Source organism: Molossus molossus, unplaced genomic scaffold (genome assembly GCF_014108415.1).
Source record: "Molossus molossus isolate mMolMol1 unplaced genomic scaffold, mMolMol1.p scaffold_m16_p_2, whole genome shotgun sequence".
Classification (NCBI taxonomy): Eukaryota; Metazoa; Chordata; class Mammalia; order Chiroptera; family Molossidae; genus Molossus; species Molossus molossus.
Window position 1 is genome coordinate 49,721,921 of NW_023425355.1, and position 20,846 is coordinate 49,742,766.

The 20,846-nt window shown below is 43.8% G+C and overlaps 1 protein-coding gene across 3 annotated transcripts in view; it reads right to left on the reverse strand.

The window, feature by feature from the left end:
* Positions 1-20,846, reverse strand: part of SEPTIN6 (septin 6) — an 81,661-nt gene that overhangs the window by 45,262 nt on the left and 15,553 nt on the right. For all 3 annotated transcript variants that reach the window (XM_036270342.1, XM_036270341.1, XM_036270343.1), the window contains exons 2-3: positions 19,823-19,937; positions 11,632-11,827 (exon numbers count right to left, since the gene is read on the reverse strand). In XM_036270342.1, the coding sequence (XP_036126235.1) occupies positions 11,632-11,827; positions 19,823-19,937 (311 nt within the window). The remainder of the gene's footprint in view (positions 1-11,631; positions 11,828-19,822; positions 19,938-20,846) is intronic.

Below are 20,846 nucleotides of genomic sequence, written 5' to 3' on the forward strand. Positions count from 1 at the left end.
GTGGTGTATCACATTTATTGATTTGCGAATATTGTACCAGCCTTGCATCCCTGGGATGAATCCCACTTGGTCATGGTGCATAATTTTTTTGGTGTATTGCTGGATCCAATTTGCTAGTACTTTGTTCAGGATTTTGGCATCTATGTTCATCAGGGATATTGACCTGTATTTTTCTTTCTTTGTTGTGTCTTTTTCTGGTTTTGGAATTAGAATTATGCTGGCTTCATAAAACGAGTTTGGAAGGCTTCCTTCTTCTTGAATTTCTTGAAATAGTTTGAGGAGAATGGGTATTAGTTCTAATTTGAATGTTCGGTAAAACTCCCCCGTGAAGCCATCCAGGCCGTGGCTTTTGTTTGCTGAGACTTTGTTACATCTTCAATTTCTTCGGTTGTTATTGGTCTGTTCAAGTTTTCTATCTCTTCCTGATCCAATTTTGGGAGACTATGTGTTTCTAGAAATTTGTCCATTTTGCTTAGATTGTCAAATTTGTTGCCATATAATTGTTCATAATAGTTGTTAACAATCTTTTGTATTTCTGTGGTGTCAGTTGTTACGTCTCCTCTTTCATTTCTGATTTTGTGTATTTGGGTTCTCTCCCTTTGTTTCTGGTGAGTCTAGCTAAGGGTCCATCAATCTTGTTTATCTTTTAAAAAAACCAGCTGTTTGTTTCATTGATCCTTTAAATTGTTTTTTTTTTTTTTGGATCCTATGTCATTTATTTCTGCTCTGATCTTTACTATTTCCTTCCTTCTACTTGCTCTGGGGTTTTCTTTTTGTTTGCTCTCTAGTTCTTTAACTTGTGAGGTTAGATAATCTATTAGAGATTTTTCTTGTTTTTTGAAGTAGGCCTGTAGTACTATGAACTTCCCTCTCAGAACTGCTTTCGCTGCATCCCATAGATTTTGTGTTGTTGTGTGTTCATTTTCATTGCTTTCCAGGAAGTTTTTGATTTCTTCCTTGATCTCCTAGGTAACCCATTCATTGTTTAACGGCATGCTATTTAGCCTCCATGTGTTGAAATTACTTTGCATGTTCTTGTTGCAATTGATTTGTAGTTTCATGCCATTGTGATCTGAGAAGATGCTTGATATGATTTCAGTCTTCTTGAACTTGTAGAGATTTAGTTTGTGTCCTATCATGTGGTCTATCTTTGAGAATGTCCCATGTGCACTTGAGAAGAATGCGTATTCTGTAGTTTTGGGGTGTAATTCTCTGTAGATATCTATTAAATCCATTTGGTCTAGTGCTTCATTTAGAGTCTCTGTTTCCTTGCTAATTTTTGTCTAGAGGATCTATCCAGTGGTGTCAATGGGGTGTTGAAGTCCCCTGCTATGATTGTATTGCTGTCGATTTCTCCTTTGAAGTCCTCCAGAAGATTTTTAATATATGTTGGTGCTCCTATACTGCGTGCATATATGTTTATCAAGGTTATATCTTCCTGTTGGATAGGTCCTTTCAATATTATGTAGTGGTCTTCTTTGTCTCTAGTGATGGCCTTCATTTTGAAATCTATTTTATCAGATATGAGCGTTGCTACCCCAGCTTTTTCTTTTGCTTTCCGTTTGCTTGGAAAATTTTTTTCCACCCCTTCACTTTCAACCTACGTGAGTCTTTTGTTGTGAGGTGGGTCTCTTGTAAACAACATATAGATGAGTCATGCTTTCTTATCCAATCAGCTTCTCTGTGTCTTTTTATGGGAGCATTCAATCCATTTACATTTAAGGTGATTATTGATATGTACTTATTTATTGCCATTTTTGTTTAGTGTGGTTCTATTTTTCTTCCCATTTCTCCTGCTAATTACAGCAGTCCTTTTAACATTTCTTGCAGTGCTGGTTTAGTGCTAATGTATTCCCTTAGCCTTTTTTGGTCTGGGAAGCTCTTTATTTGACCTTCTATTTTGAATGATAGCCTTGCTGGGTAGAGTAGTCTTGGATTCAGATCCTTGTTTTTCATGACCTTGATTACTTCATGCCATTCCCTTCTGGCCTGTAGTGTTTCTTGTGAGAAGTCAGCTGAGAGCCTTGTGGGGTTTCCTTTGTGGGTAACCTGTTGCTTATCTCTTGCTGCTTTTATGATTCTCTTTGTCTTTAATTTTTGGCAGTTTGATTACTATGTGTCTTGGTGTGGGCCTGTTTGGGTTCTTCTTACTTGGGACTCTCTGTGCTTCTTGAACTTGAATGCCTCCTTCCTTCACCAAATTAGGGAAGTTTGTTGTCACTATTTCTTTGAATATATTCTCTAACCCTTCCTCGTTTTCTTCTTCTTCGGGGACTTCTATGATGCAAATATTATTACGTTTCCAGTTGTCCCACAGTTCTCTTAAGCTGTCTTCCTTTTTTTTAATTGTTTTTTTCTTTTGGTTTTCTGATTGGTTGATTTTTTCTACCCTGTCTTATAATTCACTGATCCGGTCCTCAGCTTCCTCTACTCTGCTTTTTAGACCTTCCAATGTGTTCTTAATTTCTGCTATGTCATTCTTCATTTCCACTTGGTTGCTTTTCATTGTTTCTATATCTTTACTCATGGTGCTGATGTCCTTACTCATGCTGTTGAGCTTCCTCAAGCTCATGGGTCTGAACTGTACCTCTGATAATTTGCTTAGCTGCATTTCATGGATCTCATCTTCGATAGAGTTCTCTTGTTCTTTCATTTTGGATTTGTTTCTTTGTTTCACCATTTTGGCTATCTCAGTGGGTTTTGGAGCCTGCCAAATTTTCCCTGTGGGTGTTGGTGCTCTCCTGTTTGTGGCTCCCTCTACTGGTTTTGGATGAGCCTGGGTGGGCCCACGTTATACACCACTGTCAAGTCTTACTTTCCTGGGTAGATTTGCAAGCCCAGGAAAAGTTCAGTTATCCTCTAGCTTTTTCCTGCTGGCTAGTAGTCTGTTACTCAGTGCCTTGGAATGTAGCCCTGGTGTTCTGCATAAGCGAATTTCCAGAGGGTGGAATGATGCTGGTTATTAATGAGCCTCAATTTGCATTTGTTTGCCTCACCTGGGAAAGGCTGAATCTCAGGGGGGGGGGGCTGCTCCTTTTCCCCACCTCTCGAGGAAGGAGCACACTGGCCACTTCCTTTGTGGCCGCAACTCAGCAAAAACTCTGAGTTCCCTCTAAATCCTGGGTGTCTCCATAGAGTTTCAGCCCAGTCTGCCCTCCCTCTGTTGTAGCCCCCAGATGAGTGTCTGTGGCTATTTTAGCACTCTGTCCCGGCTCTCTACACTGTGGAGCAGGCCTGGTCTTTATTCCCCAAGGGCCCTGCTCACAGCTAAGAATGCTGCTGTCCGTGGGCTCCCAACCCGCCATCCTCTTGCACCTCTGAAGATGCTAACAGTGTCCCTGGTTATATGGTCCTGTCCTGCTGCTTTTCTGTTGCTTTTTTCTGAGGATTTGTCTTTATTTTAGTTGTAATTCCCATTTGGTCCTGGGAGATTGTCTGCATAGCTTCTACTCACTCCACCTCCATTTTCACATCCTCTACGCCTATCTTGTGCACAGCTGGGCTGTACAGGCCTTTCTGGTGCCCCCATACCCTGCAGGTACCATGGGTAACTGGATAGCACAGTCTCTTTGGGGACCCAGCTCTATGCCTATGTTATGGGCTGCTGGGTTGCGCAGGCCTCTCTGGTGCTTCAGCACCCCACAGGTCCCACAGGTAACTAGATGGCACAGTCCCTGCTGGGTCACCCAGGCCTCTCTGGTTTCAGTACCCCACAGGCCCTGTGGGTAACTGGATCGCACAATATCTGCTGGTCACACAGGCCTTTCAGGTGCCCTGGCACCCTGCAGTTCCTGAGGGCGGGCACCTGGATCTCACCAGTCTCTCCTTGGCTTTGGCTTCTTACTACTGCTGGACCGCACAGGCCTCTGTGGAGCCCCAGGTCCCACCACTGGCAGCTGGGGAGTGCTGCTGCCCTGTGGGGCTCAACTCCTGCTCACCTTTTGCTATGGTATTTGGGGATGGGTTTCAGCTGCTGGTCTGTGCTTCTGTTGCCTGGGGACGGATATCTGCTCCCCAGTCTCTGTTGCTGGGGGTATATCTCGACTCTGATCAGGCTGCTACTATGGGGGATGGTGCTGGGCTCCGGGCTGTCCTGAGCTTCCGTGACTGGCACCTTGGGAGCTCTACTACTGTGCACTGGTCTGTGTTGACACAGAGTGTCCACTGGTCCGATGGTGGCAGGTCTGCTGGTGGGCTCAGGTTGCTGGGCCCTAGCCACTCCCACTGCCTCCTCCCAGGGAAGACACTGGGATCTTCAAAAATGGTGCGACCTCCCCCACGGCACAGGGAGATGCGCCCTGAAGGGCAGCTTTCTGCAGTAGCTGGCTGCTCCAGTCCACAGCACAGGAACCTTCTGCTCTGCACCTCTGCACTGCTCGGGTTTGACCATCCACCTTCAAGTCCACTCACATTCTCTCACACACTCGCTCACTTTCTCACACACTCACCCTCCCTTTGGTCCTGCCTGCCGCCATCTTCTCCATACTGCAACTTCTTTCACTTAACAACATGTTCATGTGAGTACATATAGAACCACCTTATTCTTTTAATCTGCCAAATACAATTCTATGGTTGTACTATAGTTCACTTAGTTGCTCTATTGGTAGAAATTCAGGCTGTTTAAATCTTTAAATTCCATAATAAATATGAACATCCTTTCTATATGCTTTTTATGAACACGTGCAATTGTTTGTCTAGGCTGTACACCTAAAAGTAGAACTGCTGGACCATAAGGTACTCACATTTTACATTTTAATAGATACTGCCAAATTTGCCCTCCAAAAAGCTGCATTGATTTACAATCCCAGCAAAATGAATGAAATTCACTGGGGTTAGTGGATATTTTTATCTTTAATATTTGCAAATTTGATGGATAAAAAAAATGTTCATTGTTTCATTTTGCATTTCCCTAATCACTGGTAAAGTCAAATGAGCATTATTTCATACGTTAATTGGCCATTTATATTTCCTTTCTGCCAATGACCTGTTTATTTCTCATTGAATTATTTTTACTTTTGTTTATAGTATCTTTCAATCTACAAAAGGTGTTTTTTGAATATGTTTTTATAAATTTTTTAGATAGAGAAAGGGAGAAATAGAAACATCAATAGGCTGCCTCCTGCACGCCCCCTACTGGGGATGGAGCCCACAACCCCCTGCATGTGCCCTGACCAGGAATAGAACAGGAACCTCTCAGTCCAGGGGACAATGCTCAATCCAATGAGCCACACTGGCCTGGCCAAAAGATATATTTGTATCAATGAATTTAAATGTGTCCGTCTTAGCCCAGCCAGTGTGGCTAAGTGGTTGAGTGTCGACCCACACACCCAGAGGTGGCCGGTTCGATTCCCAGTCAGGGCACATGCCCAGGTTATGGGCCAAACCCCAGTGGGGGGCATGCAGGAGGAGGCCAATCAATGTTCTCTCTCATCGATGTTTATATCTCTCTCTCTCTCTAAAAATCAATTAAAAAAATTGAATGTGTCAGTCTTAGAGAAGTTAAGAGTTATCACAGTGGGAGTTATACAAAATGCTTGGGCCCCACTAACGTTCCAATTGTATCTTATTCGAGGAATAGAAAGCATCTAAAGATCTTAAATCCCTTCAGGTGATTCTGATTCACAATAAAGGTTAAGCATCACAGACAAAAATAATAAAAATAAAATAAATTTGTCAGTCTTCTCATCTATGACTTTTGGATTTTGTGTTACGATTAGGAAAGCTTCTATACTCCCAACGTTATAAAAATATTCCCCTATATTTTCTCTTTCTATTTTCAGAACTTGTTTGTAATCCAACTGAAATCTATTTTTGTGAATGATGTTTGTGTGGGAGGTTCTTGTCTTATTGTTTCCTAATGGGTGGCCTATTTTCCTAGCACATTTTCTTGAATAGTCAGTTCTTTCCCTGCTGACTTAGTTATACTAAATTCCCCTGTAAATATGACTTTGATCTTGGAATCACTTTTCTGTCCTATTACTCTTTTGGCTATTCTGATCTCCTTACTTCCTTATCTCCTTATCTCCCATTCACTTGAGGCAATCTAGCTTCTACCCACAATTTTCCTATAATTATTATTCCTAAATGTTAATGACTTTCTTGTTGCCAAATCCAATGGATACTTTTCAGTCCTTATCTTCCTGGACACCATTTATCATTTCCTACCATACACTACATGATCCAAATCTCCCTTAATTCTTCTACCAATAAGTTATGATCATAACAAAATCTTCTGTTCATTAATTATTCTGTGCCAGACACTGTTTAAGCTTTTCATATGCCATACATGTCAATTATGCCTCACCACAGCCCTCTTTGGTAGATAGTAGTGTTATCATCATCCCCACTTTTCAGGTGAGAAAACTGAGGCATAGAGAATTTGTAAATTTATGTCTTGTACTATAAGCCCTGACAATTCCATTTTTCTTTTTTTTTCTTTATTGATTTTAGAGAGAGAGGAAGGGAAAGGGAGAGAGAGCTAGAAACATTGATGAGACAGAACATCAATTGGCTGCCTTCTACATGCCCCCACTGGGGATTTGGCCCACAACTTGGGCATGTGCCCTGACCAGGAATTGAACTGGCAACCTCTTGGTGAATGGGTAGAGGCTCAACCACTAAACCAAACAAGCAGGACCCATTTTTCTTTTTTTGTAATGCAAGTGCCTGACTTAAGCTTCATTGTCAAGGCATCCACTTCGAAGTTGGCTATCTGAATAAACATATCACCAGGCACTTAAAGATGAAGAGCCACCCCAAGCTCCTTTGTTTTAGGGATCTTGGTTGATTTCCATAATCGAACTTTTGGAATGCTAGTTTTTCCACTTCCCACACTTTAAATTCCTACTCCTATGTTTTAAATTCACCAATAAAGACTGAGCCTACAAAACCTTAGCCCCGAACCCTCAACCCCAATCAAAGCAGAACCCCAGTCCATGTGCGCTCTCTCTCTCTCTCTCTTTCTCCACCTGCAACCTCACTGTGTGGCCACTGTGCCACGTGCTTTTCAGGCCCTGTAACTAATAACCTCCCCCCTCCCAAGTTTCCTGGTGGTCAATGCTTGAGGGTGTTTTCTGATCATAATAAGAATCACAAGATCCAATCCAGCCACATGACTGGTGCTGAGACTGGCACAAAACACTTGTCCAAGATCCCTTGGCTAATAAGTGGCAAGATGGGACTTGAATCCAGGTCTGTCTGAGACCAAAGACTAAGTTACCAAGTATGCCCCTTTCCAGCCAGTCCTTCTGTCTCCCTCTTGGGTTCATTTTGCTCCTGCATCTTTTCATTGGTGCCTTTCTCCAGCATATGGCATTCATCACAGCTCTTTCAGTTTATCTGTACACCCTGGGAAAAGCAGGCACCCTGATGCTCTGTTTCCATGCAGCTGCACTGACATATCTATGCCCAAATGGCCTTGTCAGTATGGAGAAAACACTGGTTTTTTGTTTGTTTGTTTGTTTTTCCTCACCCGAGGACACCTTTACATATTTGTTCTTGCATTTTTGTTCAGATAGAGTGGCAGGGAGAGAGAGGAAGTGAGAGAGACAGAGAGAAACATCGATGTAAAAGGGATACATCGAGTGGCTACCTCCCACACAACCCCAAGTGGGGCCGGGAACAAACTGCAACCGAGGTACACGCCCTTAGTGGGAACCGAACCCGGGTCTCTCTGGACCACAGGCCAACGCTTTAACCACTGAACCAAACCGGCCAGGGCAGTTTTTTGTTTTGTTTTTTATTACAAATCTCTGGGGCTTATTCTACCTCTGCTCCCCAGCCAAGTTTCAGGGAAGCTTTTCTTTTCTACTTATTGGAGTTTTTATTACAGGAGTCCTCCCCCCCCCCCCTTATCACACAGGGAATACGTTCCAAAACCCCCAGTGGATGCCTGAAACCACGGATAACACTGAACTCTATATATACTATGTTTTTTAATACTACACACTTGTGATATAATTTAATTTATAAATTAGGCACAGTAAGAGATGAGCAACAGTAACTAATAATAAAATAGAACAATTATAACAACTAACCGTAATAAAAGTTACATGAATGTGGTCTTGCTCTCTTCAAAATATCTTACTGTACTGTATATACTGTACTCAACTTTTCACTTAAAGTAAGCACTCTACAGCTCCTCTTTGGCATATCCAAATTACCAGAATCCTGACTCTTGTGTTTTGGGGCCATTATTAAGTAAAATAAGGGTTACTTGAACATGAGCACTGCAATATTGTAGATGTCCGTTTGATCACCAAAATGGCTACTAAGTGACTAACAGGAGGGCAGCATATACAGCGTGGATACCCTGGACAAACAAATGGATGATGTGATCCCGGGCAGGACAGAGTAGAATGATGCAAGATTCCATCATGCTACTCAGAACAATGGGCAACTTAAAATTCATGAATTGTTTATTTCTGAAATTTTCTATTTCATATTTCCAGACCATGGTTGACTGCAGGCCACTGAAATTGCAGAAAGCGAAACCACAGATAAGGGGGACTAGTATATTTGATTTTATATGAGTATGCATCCTATTTATAATCAGAAAAAGCAATAATGATGTTACAAATATAATAGAAGTACATTAGCCTCTAAGGGGCTGTATCAGTTCAGTCCTCCCAAACCATCATTAAGGCGTTTGACAATGTTAGATATGCTGAATGTCTGTTACTGAGAACTGAAATTTAACTGAGGAGATCCTGAACAATGTGCAGCTGAGATTAAGCACTCATATTGTGACCCAACTATCCCTTTTCCTGAGAATCTAATTCATTCTCAACCCAAAAAGATTATCACAAAAAACAAGCCTATAAAAAGCAGAGATGTCCTGCCCTGGCTGGTTTGGCTCAGCGGTTAGTGCATCGGCCTGCGGTCCAGAGAAACCAGGGTTCAGTTCGCACTAAGGGCACGTACCTCAGATGCAGTTTGTCCTCGGCCCTGGTTGGGCCCTGCGGGAGGCAGCCACTCAATGTGTCCCTTTCACATTGATGTTTCTCTCTCTCTCTCTCTCTTCCTCTCTCTCCCTCCCACTCTATCTTTAAAAAAAATGGAAAAATGTCCTCAGGTGAGGATAAAAAAAAAGCAGAGATGTCCTTTGTTTAGAATTTCAAATGGAAAATAGAAATCAGTTCAATTTTTAAGAAGCTAAATATACGCCCAGCCACTGTGGCTCAGTGGTTGAGTGTCAACCCATGCACCAAGAGGTCACCGGTTTGATTCTCCGTCAGGGCACATGCCCAGGTTGTGGGCCTGATCCCCAGTGGGGGGCATGCAGGAGGCAGCCAATCTATGTTCTCTCTCATTGATGTTTCCATCTCTCTCTCCCTCTCCCTTCTTCTCTCTCTAAATAAAAAATAAAAAGTATTCTATCATTTAAAAAAAAAAAGAAGCTAAATATATTTATTCATTGTAAGGAAATGAGTATGGCTGTTGTAACTTTAAGGAGAAATAGAATAATTTGGGATACAGTTCATCAAAGAAGCAAGAGAATCCTCAAAGAATGAGCAGACACTTTGCTCAAAATGATGAATGGCCTTTTCTGGGATGAGCACATGTGATAACCATGTGACTTCCAGTTAAATGCAGATGGTGCCTGACCCCTGCCCCATCCCTGGCCCCCGCCCACATCCTATCTCTGAACTCTCCCCACCCCTCATTCACACAGCATTCTCAAATACCTCAGACCTTTTCCTACCTCTCTGCTTATTCCTGAACTGTCTCTTTTTAGGGTGTCTTTTCTTCCATCTGCTGACTTAACATCCCAAAGGTTTTGTCTTTAGCCTAGTGTTCACCTCACTCAACTTTGATCCCTGGGTGACCTTACATGTGTCCACAGTTGGGACATATCACTTATACCTTGTTAACCCAAATCTCTATTTCCAGCCCAGACCCTTTCCTGACATCTACCCTGTATATTCAGTTGCATACTGCTGAAGGTCATCATGTCTCTTGATGGTGCATAGACAACTCAAACTGAACATGTCCAAAACAGAGCTGATTCCTTTAAAAGCTTATCCTCTCTTACTGAATGCCGCCACCATTTGTCTACTCTCCAAAGCCAGAAATCTGGGCCTCATTCTAGATTCTTTGCCTTTACAAACCCACTCCAAGTCCTGTTGATTCTACCTTCTCAATATTTATCAAATTTGTCTCCTGGTCTCTATCTCAGTACCTGATTTACCTCTAGCCTAGTCCAATTGGTCTAATAGTCTCCTAATTGATCTTCCTACTCTCCAGTCTATCTCAAAGTACTTTTTTCAAAGGCCAATCAGATGACATCATTCTACTTCTTAAAACCTTTCAGTGGCTCCGCATCTGCATGTTCTATGAATCCCTCCAGGAGTTGGCTCTTGTTACCTCTTCAGGCTCATCTCCCTTAGTTTTCCCCCAGCTTACTCTAAGTACAAGCTCAGGGGCAGACCCAGGTTTTGTGGAGTCTTAAGTTTATATATGAATGGCCCTCCAAGAAAGATAATATAACATTATGACTAAAAATTATGACAGGGCCTTGAAAGGGGCCTGTTTGATTAATTAATTTATTTTTTATCCTCACCCGAGGACATTTTTGAATTTGTCTTCAGACAGAGCAGGAGGGAGAGAGGGAGAAAGCGAGAGAGAGAAACATCAATGTGAGAGAGACACATCAAGTGGTTGCCACCCACACGACCCCAGCTGGGGCTGGGACAAACTGCAACCAAAATATGTATTCTTAGTGGGAACCGAACCCAGAACTCTCGGGTCCTCAGGCAAATGCTCTAACCGCTGAGCCAAACCGGCCAGGACAAAAGGGGGCCTGTTTGTAAGTGAGGGCCCTAAAGCTTAAGTTTCATTGGCTTCACAGTAACTCTGCCCCTGGTCTGGCCAAACACAGCAAGCGTCAGTTCCCTCGAATATGCCACAGTCTTCTACATCTCTTTGCCTTTGTACAAGCAGTTACCCTTGCCTGGAATGCCCTTCTCGCCCTGCCCTTGTCTGTCTGGCAAAACAGTTCATCCTTCAAAGGGCAGCTCAGGGGACACCTTGTCTGTGAAGGCTTCCCTGACCTCCCCACATGGAACTGACTGTTCTTTCCTTTGTGTTCTCATTGTAATTTGTCCTTTACCTCTTTGTACCTTGTTCTTTACAAAGCACATCACACTCAATGGAACTGATCTGGTTTTTTTGTTTGTTTGTTTTTGGTACATGCCCCTAGCAGGAACCGAACCCGGGACTCTCTGGTCTGCAGGCCGACGCTCCAACCGCTGAGCCAAACTGGCCAGAGTGGAACTGATCTGTTTAAAACCAGTCAACCAGTCTTCCCCGTGAGTGCCTCAAGGCCAGAGACAAAGCCACTCCTTTATCAGAGCACAGCAGTACCTGACACAAGGTAGGAGCTCAATAAATGCCTGCCGAATGGAATGGAGACCTCACCAGTGCATACTAGAAAGACATCCTTCTTTTGGCAAAATATGCTCTAGACAGGGACCCTGGGTGGAGGTGGCGCTTACAAGGAATCTGTTGCCTGCCCACACCATTCTGAGAGGAGGTCTAGACAGGCCCATGACATGTGGTCTCTCCAAGGCCACTGTAGTGAGCTCTTCCCCATTGCCTCCTACCATTCTCCTTGCCCACCCCCTTCCTTACCTGTCCTCCTTGTTGATCTGGTCCCCAAAGCCCACCGTGCTAACGATTGTGAGCTTTAGCCCCACGTTGCTCTCTTGGAGGTCATAGGTACTGGACCGAAGCTGGACACCTGGCTGTGTGTGGGTGGCTGGCTCACCCTCGAACTTGGTGTTGAACAGGGTGTCCATGAGGGTGGACTTGCCCAAACCTGTCTCTCCTGAAAAGCAAAAGGATAAATTATAGTCCATTCACACAGTGACCATGAAGCCATTCCACATCATGTTTTGGAAGCATATTCATTGACATGGGAAAGTATATATGATAAGACACTATGTGAAGAACATAGTGAAGAGCATATAGAACTGTACGGACTATTTGATCTCAGTTAAGTGAAAAAAACTGAAAGGAACTGCACCAACATATTAGCAGTAGTCTTCTCAGGATAGTGGCATTGGGGTAATTTTCCTTTTATTCCTCATTTTTTTGTTATGTGAAAATTGACTACACATCATTTTTACAGTTAGAAAAAGAAGCTGTTCTAAGCAATGGAGAGGTCAAGTTATGCCTAGAAAAAGACTAGAAGGAAATACAACATATTCTTACTAATGGTTATGTCTGGGTAGTAGGGTTATATGTGGTTTTGGTTTCTTTCTTTATGCTTTTCTGTATTTCCAACATTTCTATGAGGAACATGTATAGCTCTTGTAGTAAAAGCTTATTTTAAATTTGAAAAGAGAGGGACGATAGTCCCTAATCAAATAAATATCTCCCCAATCCCCATGTCACCTCCCTGCCAGTTCCAGACTGCTCTCTGAAGATGCCTGAATGCCTGTCCCAGTGGAGAGACTGTGTAGCCCTCAGCTTCTCCTCCTAGGGGGTTGAGCAGTCAGTGAGGCCATTTTTAGCTAATGGGGAGGGAATTTAGCAGGCCACAAATTATTCTTCCCCTTAAATTTCAAACAAACCAGTCATTTGTTTGTTTAACCAACAGGCTTCAGGGTACTAATAAATTAAACCATTGGAATTTCAAAAGTCTTGACTTTCACACCAAGGAGACAAGTGGAGGAAGGGCTGTGGAGGACTGGTAAAGGTTTTGGGAGGTTATTTCTGGAAGATCTAAGGGATGTCAAGCCACTGCATAAGCCAAGAAGTTTTCAGGGAATGAGACATTGGAGAGAAGCTGGTGGCACGGGAGTTAAGGCAGCAGATGCAAGGCCACAAGCTGGGGTGAGCACTATAGCCGTTTACAGTTTCCTTGGATCCAGACTGTATTTGTGTCCCCACCCCACACCAAGCGATTCAGGAATATAAGATTCAGTAATTACTTCGATTGTACTTTGAATACCTAGACTACCCTGTCATTCTGCTATCATCGCCCCTCTCCTACACTCCCCCTTCCAACTCTTGAGATGTTAGCATTGACTGTCTTCACAGTCAACAGTGGGCAAACCCTGACCTGGCAAATCTCCCCCATATCTCTGAGGCGGTCCAAGCTTAGGGTTAGAGCTATACAACGCACAACTACAAATGGTCCATCTCTCCTCCACCCTCTGGTTGTGTCTCGCTTTGGATCTTCCATGCCTCTTTTCTCCCCACAAAAATGAGCTATGAATGTAGGAGGTGCTTTTTAAACTATCTGTCGATGAGAGCTTCTGTGTGTGGAGAGATTGGTGAGAGAGAGAGAGAACAAGGAGGACACTCAATTCAGCCAGCTACGCCGCCCTCCAGCTCAGTTTCATAGCCAGATCTAACTAATGGGGCTGATTGTCAGGGTGCAGGAAAATGGTTCCTCATACAGATCATGTTTCCACATACAGATCATGTTTCCACATACAGATCTATGTCTGCTATACCTATTAGCAGCAAAGATTCTCCCAGAAGAGGCCTCTTTGTTCCTCCCTAAAGGAACAGGAAGCATTTGGGTTTCAAGAAAAATTTGGTGAGGTGAGTCCTTTGAAATGGGAGGTGACAGACTTGGCCAAGCAACGGAATGTATCACTGCCTCCCCACCCAAAGTAGGGGTGCAGCTAACTGCAAATGGGGCCAGCACCTCTGAGATGGAAACACAAGGGTGGCTCCCACACCCTTACTTGCCTTCCCTCTGGACTGCTAGAGGCTCCAATTACATTTTACTGTCTGTACATTCCCATACCCACCCCCTCTCCTGTTCCTTGAGCTCTGCTGAATGCCTGGCAGCAACTAGAGAGCGGTGGGCCCTGCCTCCCCAGCACCTAGAGCTGGCTCCCTGGCTCTCTGTTCCTATGAATTCCCAGAGAGCAGGGGAAGGAAAAGCTTCCTGTACTCCAGAAAGTGCCAAGCTCAGGCTCACACAGGCCTCAGGAGCAGGACTACAGAGTGAGGGGCCCACCCTGTTTGCACAGCTGAAGAAATAGAGGCCGGCAGGCCGGGCAAGGCAGCAGGGAGAATGACCACCTGAATGCCTGCCAGCACAACAGGGCTGTGGAAACTAGATGCCCAATGACGAATGTCTGGAAGAAAAGAACCTCAGGTGTCTAGGGAATTGTGATAAATGCAACATGAGAAGAGGGCAGAAAATCAAGTGAGCTCGTCCCATGGCTATTGAGTGCTCCTGTTCCAGCTTTCCATTAATGTGGAGCTTTGGGGTGGGCAGGGTGGGCCTTCTCTCTCAATGGCTGGCACAGGCTCAGCCTGAGCCTAGGATGCTGACCCCTCCCACACAGTCCTGGGCCCAGTATTGGGTGGGAGAGAGGGCACATGTGGCCTAATTCAGATCAAGTCAACAGATTCCACACCCCTGCAGGAAGGTGGGGACTTGGCAATTAGATTCCAGCAGAAAACCTGAGGAATCCTTAAGGGTCAATTTCTCTCTCCTCCTCCCTCCTCATAATGGAGCAAGGTTTCTTAACCCTTTTTAAGTCATCACCACCAGCCAAGAGGATTCCAGCTAACTGCAGACAGTATCCTGGAAACACCAGATTTTTTCAAAAGAATTTCGATTGAAAACACAATATAAAATACGCTTTTAAAACTATACTCCTGGGATAGTCTGATGTTGACCTCTGTACCCTGAGTTTAAAACCACTGTAACAGCCCTGTCCAGTGTGATTCAGTTGGTTGGAACATCGTCCTGTGCACCAAATAATGGTGGGTTCCATTTTTGGTCAGGGCACATACCCAGGTTTCAAGTTCGATCCCCAGTTGGGGGCGTGGGCGGGAGGGGAGGCAATGGATGTAGCTTATATCGAGGTTTCTCTCTCTCTCTCTCTCTCTCTCTCTCTCTCTTTCTCTTCCTCTCCCCCTTCTTCTCTCTAAAATCAAATTTTTTAATGTTAAAAAACAATACTGTAACAACAAAAAAGGCTTAGCCCTTTTCCTATCTGCTGTTAATATTTGTATCCTCTGGTACCTTGAACAATGAAGTACTTGCCAGTGATGAAATGCAAAGTCCCAGCCAGGTTATCACTAAATGACTGTGTGGCCTGAGCGGAGCCCTTTGCCTTCTCCTTCATAAAACAAGCAGGTTAGAGTAGTTATAATAATAGCTATCATTTATGGAGCACTTACTATGTGCCAGCCACTGCTGTAAATACTTCATATTTCCTTATTTAATCCTCCAAATGAGCCTAAAACAGCGGTTCTCAACCTGTGGGTCGCGACCCCTTTGAGGGTGGAACGACCCTTTCACAGGGGTCGCCTAAGACCATTGGAAAACACATATTTCCGATGGCAAGTCATAACACTAGCAAAATTACAGTTATGAAGTAGCAACAAAAATAATTTTATGGTTGGGGGTCACCACAACATGAGGAACTATATTAAAGTGTCGTGGCATTAGGAAGGTTGAGAATCACTGGTCTAAGAGGTAGATACTGCTATTTGTCCTTAATTCACAGATGGGTTAACCAAGCCATTTTCCAGCTGTGTGCATTTGTCCCCATTCTCACCCTCTCTACACCTTAATTTCTTCTCTATATAATGTAAACAAAGCAACTGGTCCAGGGTTACAAAATAGTAAGTGTCAGAGTCAGCATGTGAATCGAGGCAGTTTGACATTGGAGCCCATGCTTATAACCAACATGCTCTAGAGCATCCCATAGGCATGATACTTGGACTCATTTGGCCATTGAGCAAATATTTACAAAGCCTCTAATAGGAGCCAGGCATAGTTTTAGGGACTGGGGATACAGCAATGAACAAGAGAGCCCCAATCCCTTTTCTCATAGAGCTCACAGTTGTTACGTGGAGTTAAAGTCTCTTCCAGCTCCAAATGGTGGAATAAACCAAGAGAAATGTCTCTGAGCTGAAAAGGGAGGTGTCCAAAAGGAAACTCTCCAGGAACTCCAGTTGGCCAAGGGAGCATATGGACAGGGACAAGGTCATGCCTGGCTTGGTGACCTTGCCTTTCTTCTCCTTCCTGATCTTGCAGAGCAAACTGCTGTGCTGGAGCTGGCTCGCCCAGCTTCCTGAAGCTCTTCCCAAGTCCATGTGTGGTGACGTCAGATTGGCAACAAAAAGCCAGCTACGGTGGGAGTAATGACACTATGGAAATCAGCAAAAGCTGCACACCATGGCAATTTTCTCCTGAGCGCAGATTATGAGGCACTGACCAACACACCACTGCTGACAGCCTGTCTTAGGTGAGCAGCTGCCTTTCACAATCAACCCCTGACCTTGATAGAATGCTAGCTGCCTTCCCCTCCTCCTTTAGTGAACCTCAATCCTGCTTCTCTTGTATGCTTTTTTCCAAGTTCAACAGAGCCTCGTTGCGCCTGGAATCCTGAGCAGCTTCAAAGTAAATATCACCATTACGACTCCGTGCTCCTCACAGGCATTACTGTTGCTGGCAGACTCGGAAAGCTGAGTCTCTCTGGGGCTCTTTCCCAGCAGAGCATTTGTACTGCTGGCTCTGGCGGCTCCTCTGAGGCCTCCTGTACTGTATCTAGGATCATGGGATCCTAGCAATTTCCAAAGTTGAGGGACCAGTAGATATTTTTATGGGGGAAGGGGAAACTTACGCTACTCAGTAATTACTGTCAACCCTAGAGATTCTGTTGAAGAGGAGTCACAATATGCTCACACCCGTGTACCTACCCCTCTAAAAACAATCATTAGAGGTGCCACTTATTGGTACCTTGAGACACTAATTGGGCTCTGGATTCATAAAAATTCTTTCTCCCCATCCCAACATACACACATGCACATGCACACATGTGCATATACATGTTAGGTACCCACTCTGCTGGGCTTGGGCCTATGCTCAGCAGCCCAGCACCAAGATAAATAATACTGTGCTCAAAATAGCCTAGGTCTCTGTTAATAATGGAAACTAGTGCTACCATAAATTTACACTCAAAATGCCTTATTAGAAAAGAAAAGAAAATCCTTTGGGGAACATATTCTACACCCAAACAGTCATTAAGAGAGTAAACCTGACTGTTACGCACAGGCAGTAGGCAGGCATGAAAGCATGGTCTCTGAAAGTCCTGTGAGAGAAAAGATCACCTTCAGCAGCCAAGTTACAAACCCTTCGCCAAGTCAGCAACAGCACAAAAGCTCCATGGCTGGGCTGAGATTGCAGCCTTAGAGCTTCTCTAAGCTTGTGACCTTGGCCCAAATTGTGGGTTCTCTGAGCAATGACAGGGTCGCAAGCACAGTCAGAGAGCAGAATGCATGAATTGTAGGCTTTTTTTGGATCAGGGATGAAGAATGAAATGAACCCAGTCCAGCCTGCTGCATCGAATGGTTGCACCTGCAGGGCTAAGAGGGGAGTTAGGGCAGCCATTTTCGGAAAGTTGAAATGAGGGAAAAGAAAGAGACAGAGTGACTGCTTGGGGATGAAGGGCCCCTTCCTACCACTCCCCTCTTATAGAGTCTGTCCCAGGCAGTTGCGCAAGGCCATCCCAGCAGGTACACGCTGAAGCAGTCATACCTGTACAATGCCTGGGTGAGAACTTAAGGACAGGGGTTTAATATTTCTCCCACTTGCTTTGCCATGAGCTTAGTTGCCTCTTCCTCTGGGCTGTATGGGAACCTGTGACCCACATGTTCAATTGCCCTACATGTCCACCCTCAGAGAGCTATTTCGATTTACATGGCCTCCCTCCTAAATCTTTACTAGCCTGCCCAGTTGGTTGAAAGGTTGCTTTTTGTGGGTCTGTCATTTCACTTCTCATCTCCTCAACTTCAGTATAGGTCATACAGAGGTCTAGGAGGAATGCTAAGGGCATCTAGTATGTCTGTGCAAAAATTTTCAGTATCCAAATGTTATGTAAAATAAGTTGGCCATCAGCCAAAGATTGGAGAGATTTGGCAGTGCTGATATTAGACGTGATAGCATTTCATCTGGATGTCAATCACCATGACTTCTATTTATTTTGTGTCCTTCTCCTAATAGCAACTAATCATAACCATCAGAGGATTTCTGGCATTTGATGAATTAACAGCCTAGATCTGGACTCTGAGGCCATGATATAAAATTCTGTGAAGCACTTATTTTCATTTCATAGGTTCCAAAGCTGGTGTGTGGGAGTGAGCCATTTAGCCAGTGAGTGAGCCTAGCTGACTGCCTACCATTCATATTTAGAAGTGACTTTGTTGTTCTCCACTTGCCCTTGAGTGTGCAGTTATTCTCCTACAGACAATGATCTGGAGGAGCGCTGGGGATGGAGGAGAAGAAAAAATAGAGTTCAAGAAAGTGAATGACCTTAGTTAGAAAACAGAACTTTAGACTACATTAAAGAGTAAAATATCACATTCAGGAGTGGTTAAACATGATCCTCAACATGAATAAGTTCCCCTATGCTCTATACAAGAATTTAAAAAGGCCATTAGCAGAGATGTTTAAGTGTTTCAACCAGCATGAAAACTGGCTTTATTATGGTATTACACAATTATTAAGGTTTGGGCCCTGGCTGGTATGGCTCAGTGAGTAGAGAGAATCGGCCTATGCACCAAAGGACTGTGGGTTTGATTCCCAGTCAAGGGCACATACCTGACTTGCAGATTTGATACCCGGCCTCAGTCAGGGTACGTGCAGGAGGCAACCAATCGATGTGTCTCTCTCACATCAATGTTTCCCTCTCTCTGTATCTCCCGCCCTCTCTTTCGTCCTCCCTTCTTCCCTAAAAATCAATATCCTTGGGTAAGGATTAACAATAACAACAACAACAACAACAAAAAACACAATTATTAAGGTTTGAAAGTAGGTCAACAAAAATATGTAAGTATGCTTTACTGCACTGTATAGTGAAAATTATATGCTATGATTGTGTTTGCAAATTTGGGATTTTTTTCAAGTCTAAGGAGAGATTCTTAAAGAATGTCGAGGAACCTTTGTTCCTCATATTTGGTTGGTGCTTGAGTTTCCAAAATACTTTTGTGTTCTTAAGACATGTTGCTAGCAGCAATTGGGGAAGCAGAGGGAGGGACAAAGGGTCAACCAGACCTGGGTCCTTGTCGTGGCTCTGTCACTTATTCTCTGTTGCTCAAGTAAGTCCCTTATCCTCCCCAAGTTTCTGGGTCTTCATCTGTTCAATGAGGATACAAATGCTACTCACGCTGTTCACTTCGAAAGCCCTAGTGAGGACCCAAAATTGCTAATATGGGAAAGTGTTTGAGAAGCATGAGTGGTTCCTGTGGGGTTAACTCATTAATTCCTTTCACAAACATTATTGAACTCTCTGTGCTGTGATTAGCACATCAGAGAAAACTAAGCTGTGGTTCCCACATTTGAGACTAAAGGTCCAGGCAGAGATATACTTAAAGGGAATAAAAGAACTTTGCACACAGCTGTGTGGTCCTTGCACATGAGCTCCAACTGTACTAAGCAGAGCAGGGCTGCAGAGGAAACAGACAGACCGAACCCACTGCCCATAGCTGGTGGGCAGGCATCTTTCTGCAGCCATCACCTCCCTCTCGGTTCTGCCCTGGCTACTATTGTCTGCAGTCAGAACTAACCTGACAGTAATAGCTGAGCCAGCCAGCCCCCTTGCAAAATCACCATTGGGTGTTACACAGCTCAGACCCCATATTCTGGTCTGACCAGGGGAAAATGTCATTAGAGCCAGGTGTTTACAAAAACAAGCAGAGGGATAAAAGAAGAAAGAGGAGAGAAACACTCTTGCACGTAGCTCAGAATGACATACTATTTAACCGAATTACCTGCAAAGCCATATCCAGCCATTAAGTTTGAATACTCTGTAATAGAATTTTCTGCTGTGGAAATACTCACCCACACACAGGATGTTGAAGCAGAAGCCCTGGCTGACTGACTTGTTCACCAGCTGGTCAGGCAAGCTGTCAAACCCCACATGTCCAGCCAGAGGGACAGTTCGGCAATCTTCACCCTAATTTGGAAGGGGAGGTAAGGGAGAAAATGAAAATGTGCTTACAAGCAATCTGGGCCTAACTTCTCCATCCAAATAATCTCCGTGCCAAGAAGTATCACCCATCCAGGCTCCATAATGAATGTCACCATAACTCCAGACAAAGCAAACTACAGAGGGGTTTATAAGGGGTGGAAGGGCCGAGTCACAGGATGGGACTGCTGGTGCCAGAGGTTCACAGACTTGGGTAATCTCTCAACTCCAATCACACACTGGGTAACCTCTAGGAGATTCTGTTTCCTTCGCCATCTGTCATATGAGATAATATTACTTATCTTACAGGTGATTGGGAGACTCAAATGTGCTCACACATGTAAAAAACTTAGAACAATGCTTGGTACATGCATATGTGTTCAGTAAATTTTACAAAGGGACTTCAATTACTCTTCTCTCTAGGGCATTTTGGGGATCTACAATGGTGGTACCATGTAGACTAAGAGACTAAACTTTAACAAGATATGGAAGCAACCCGAATGTCCATCCACAGTTGAGTGGATAAAGAAGCTTTGGTACATATTCACAATGGAACACTACTCAGCTGTAAAAAAGAATAAAATAATACCTTTTGAGACAGCATGGATGGACCTAAATGGTATTATACTAAGTAAAATAAGTCAGTCAGAGAAAGACAAATACCATATTATTTCACTTATATGTGAAATCTAATGAACAAAATAAATAAAGTAGAAACAGACTCACGGATACAGAGAACAGACTGACAGCTGTCGAGGGGAGTGGGGCTGCAGGACTGGGTAAAAAAGGTGAAGGGATTAAGCAATACAGATTGGTAGTTACAGAACAATCACAGAGATATAGATTACAGCATAGGGAATATAGTCAATAATATCCTGATAACTATGTATGTGGCCA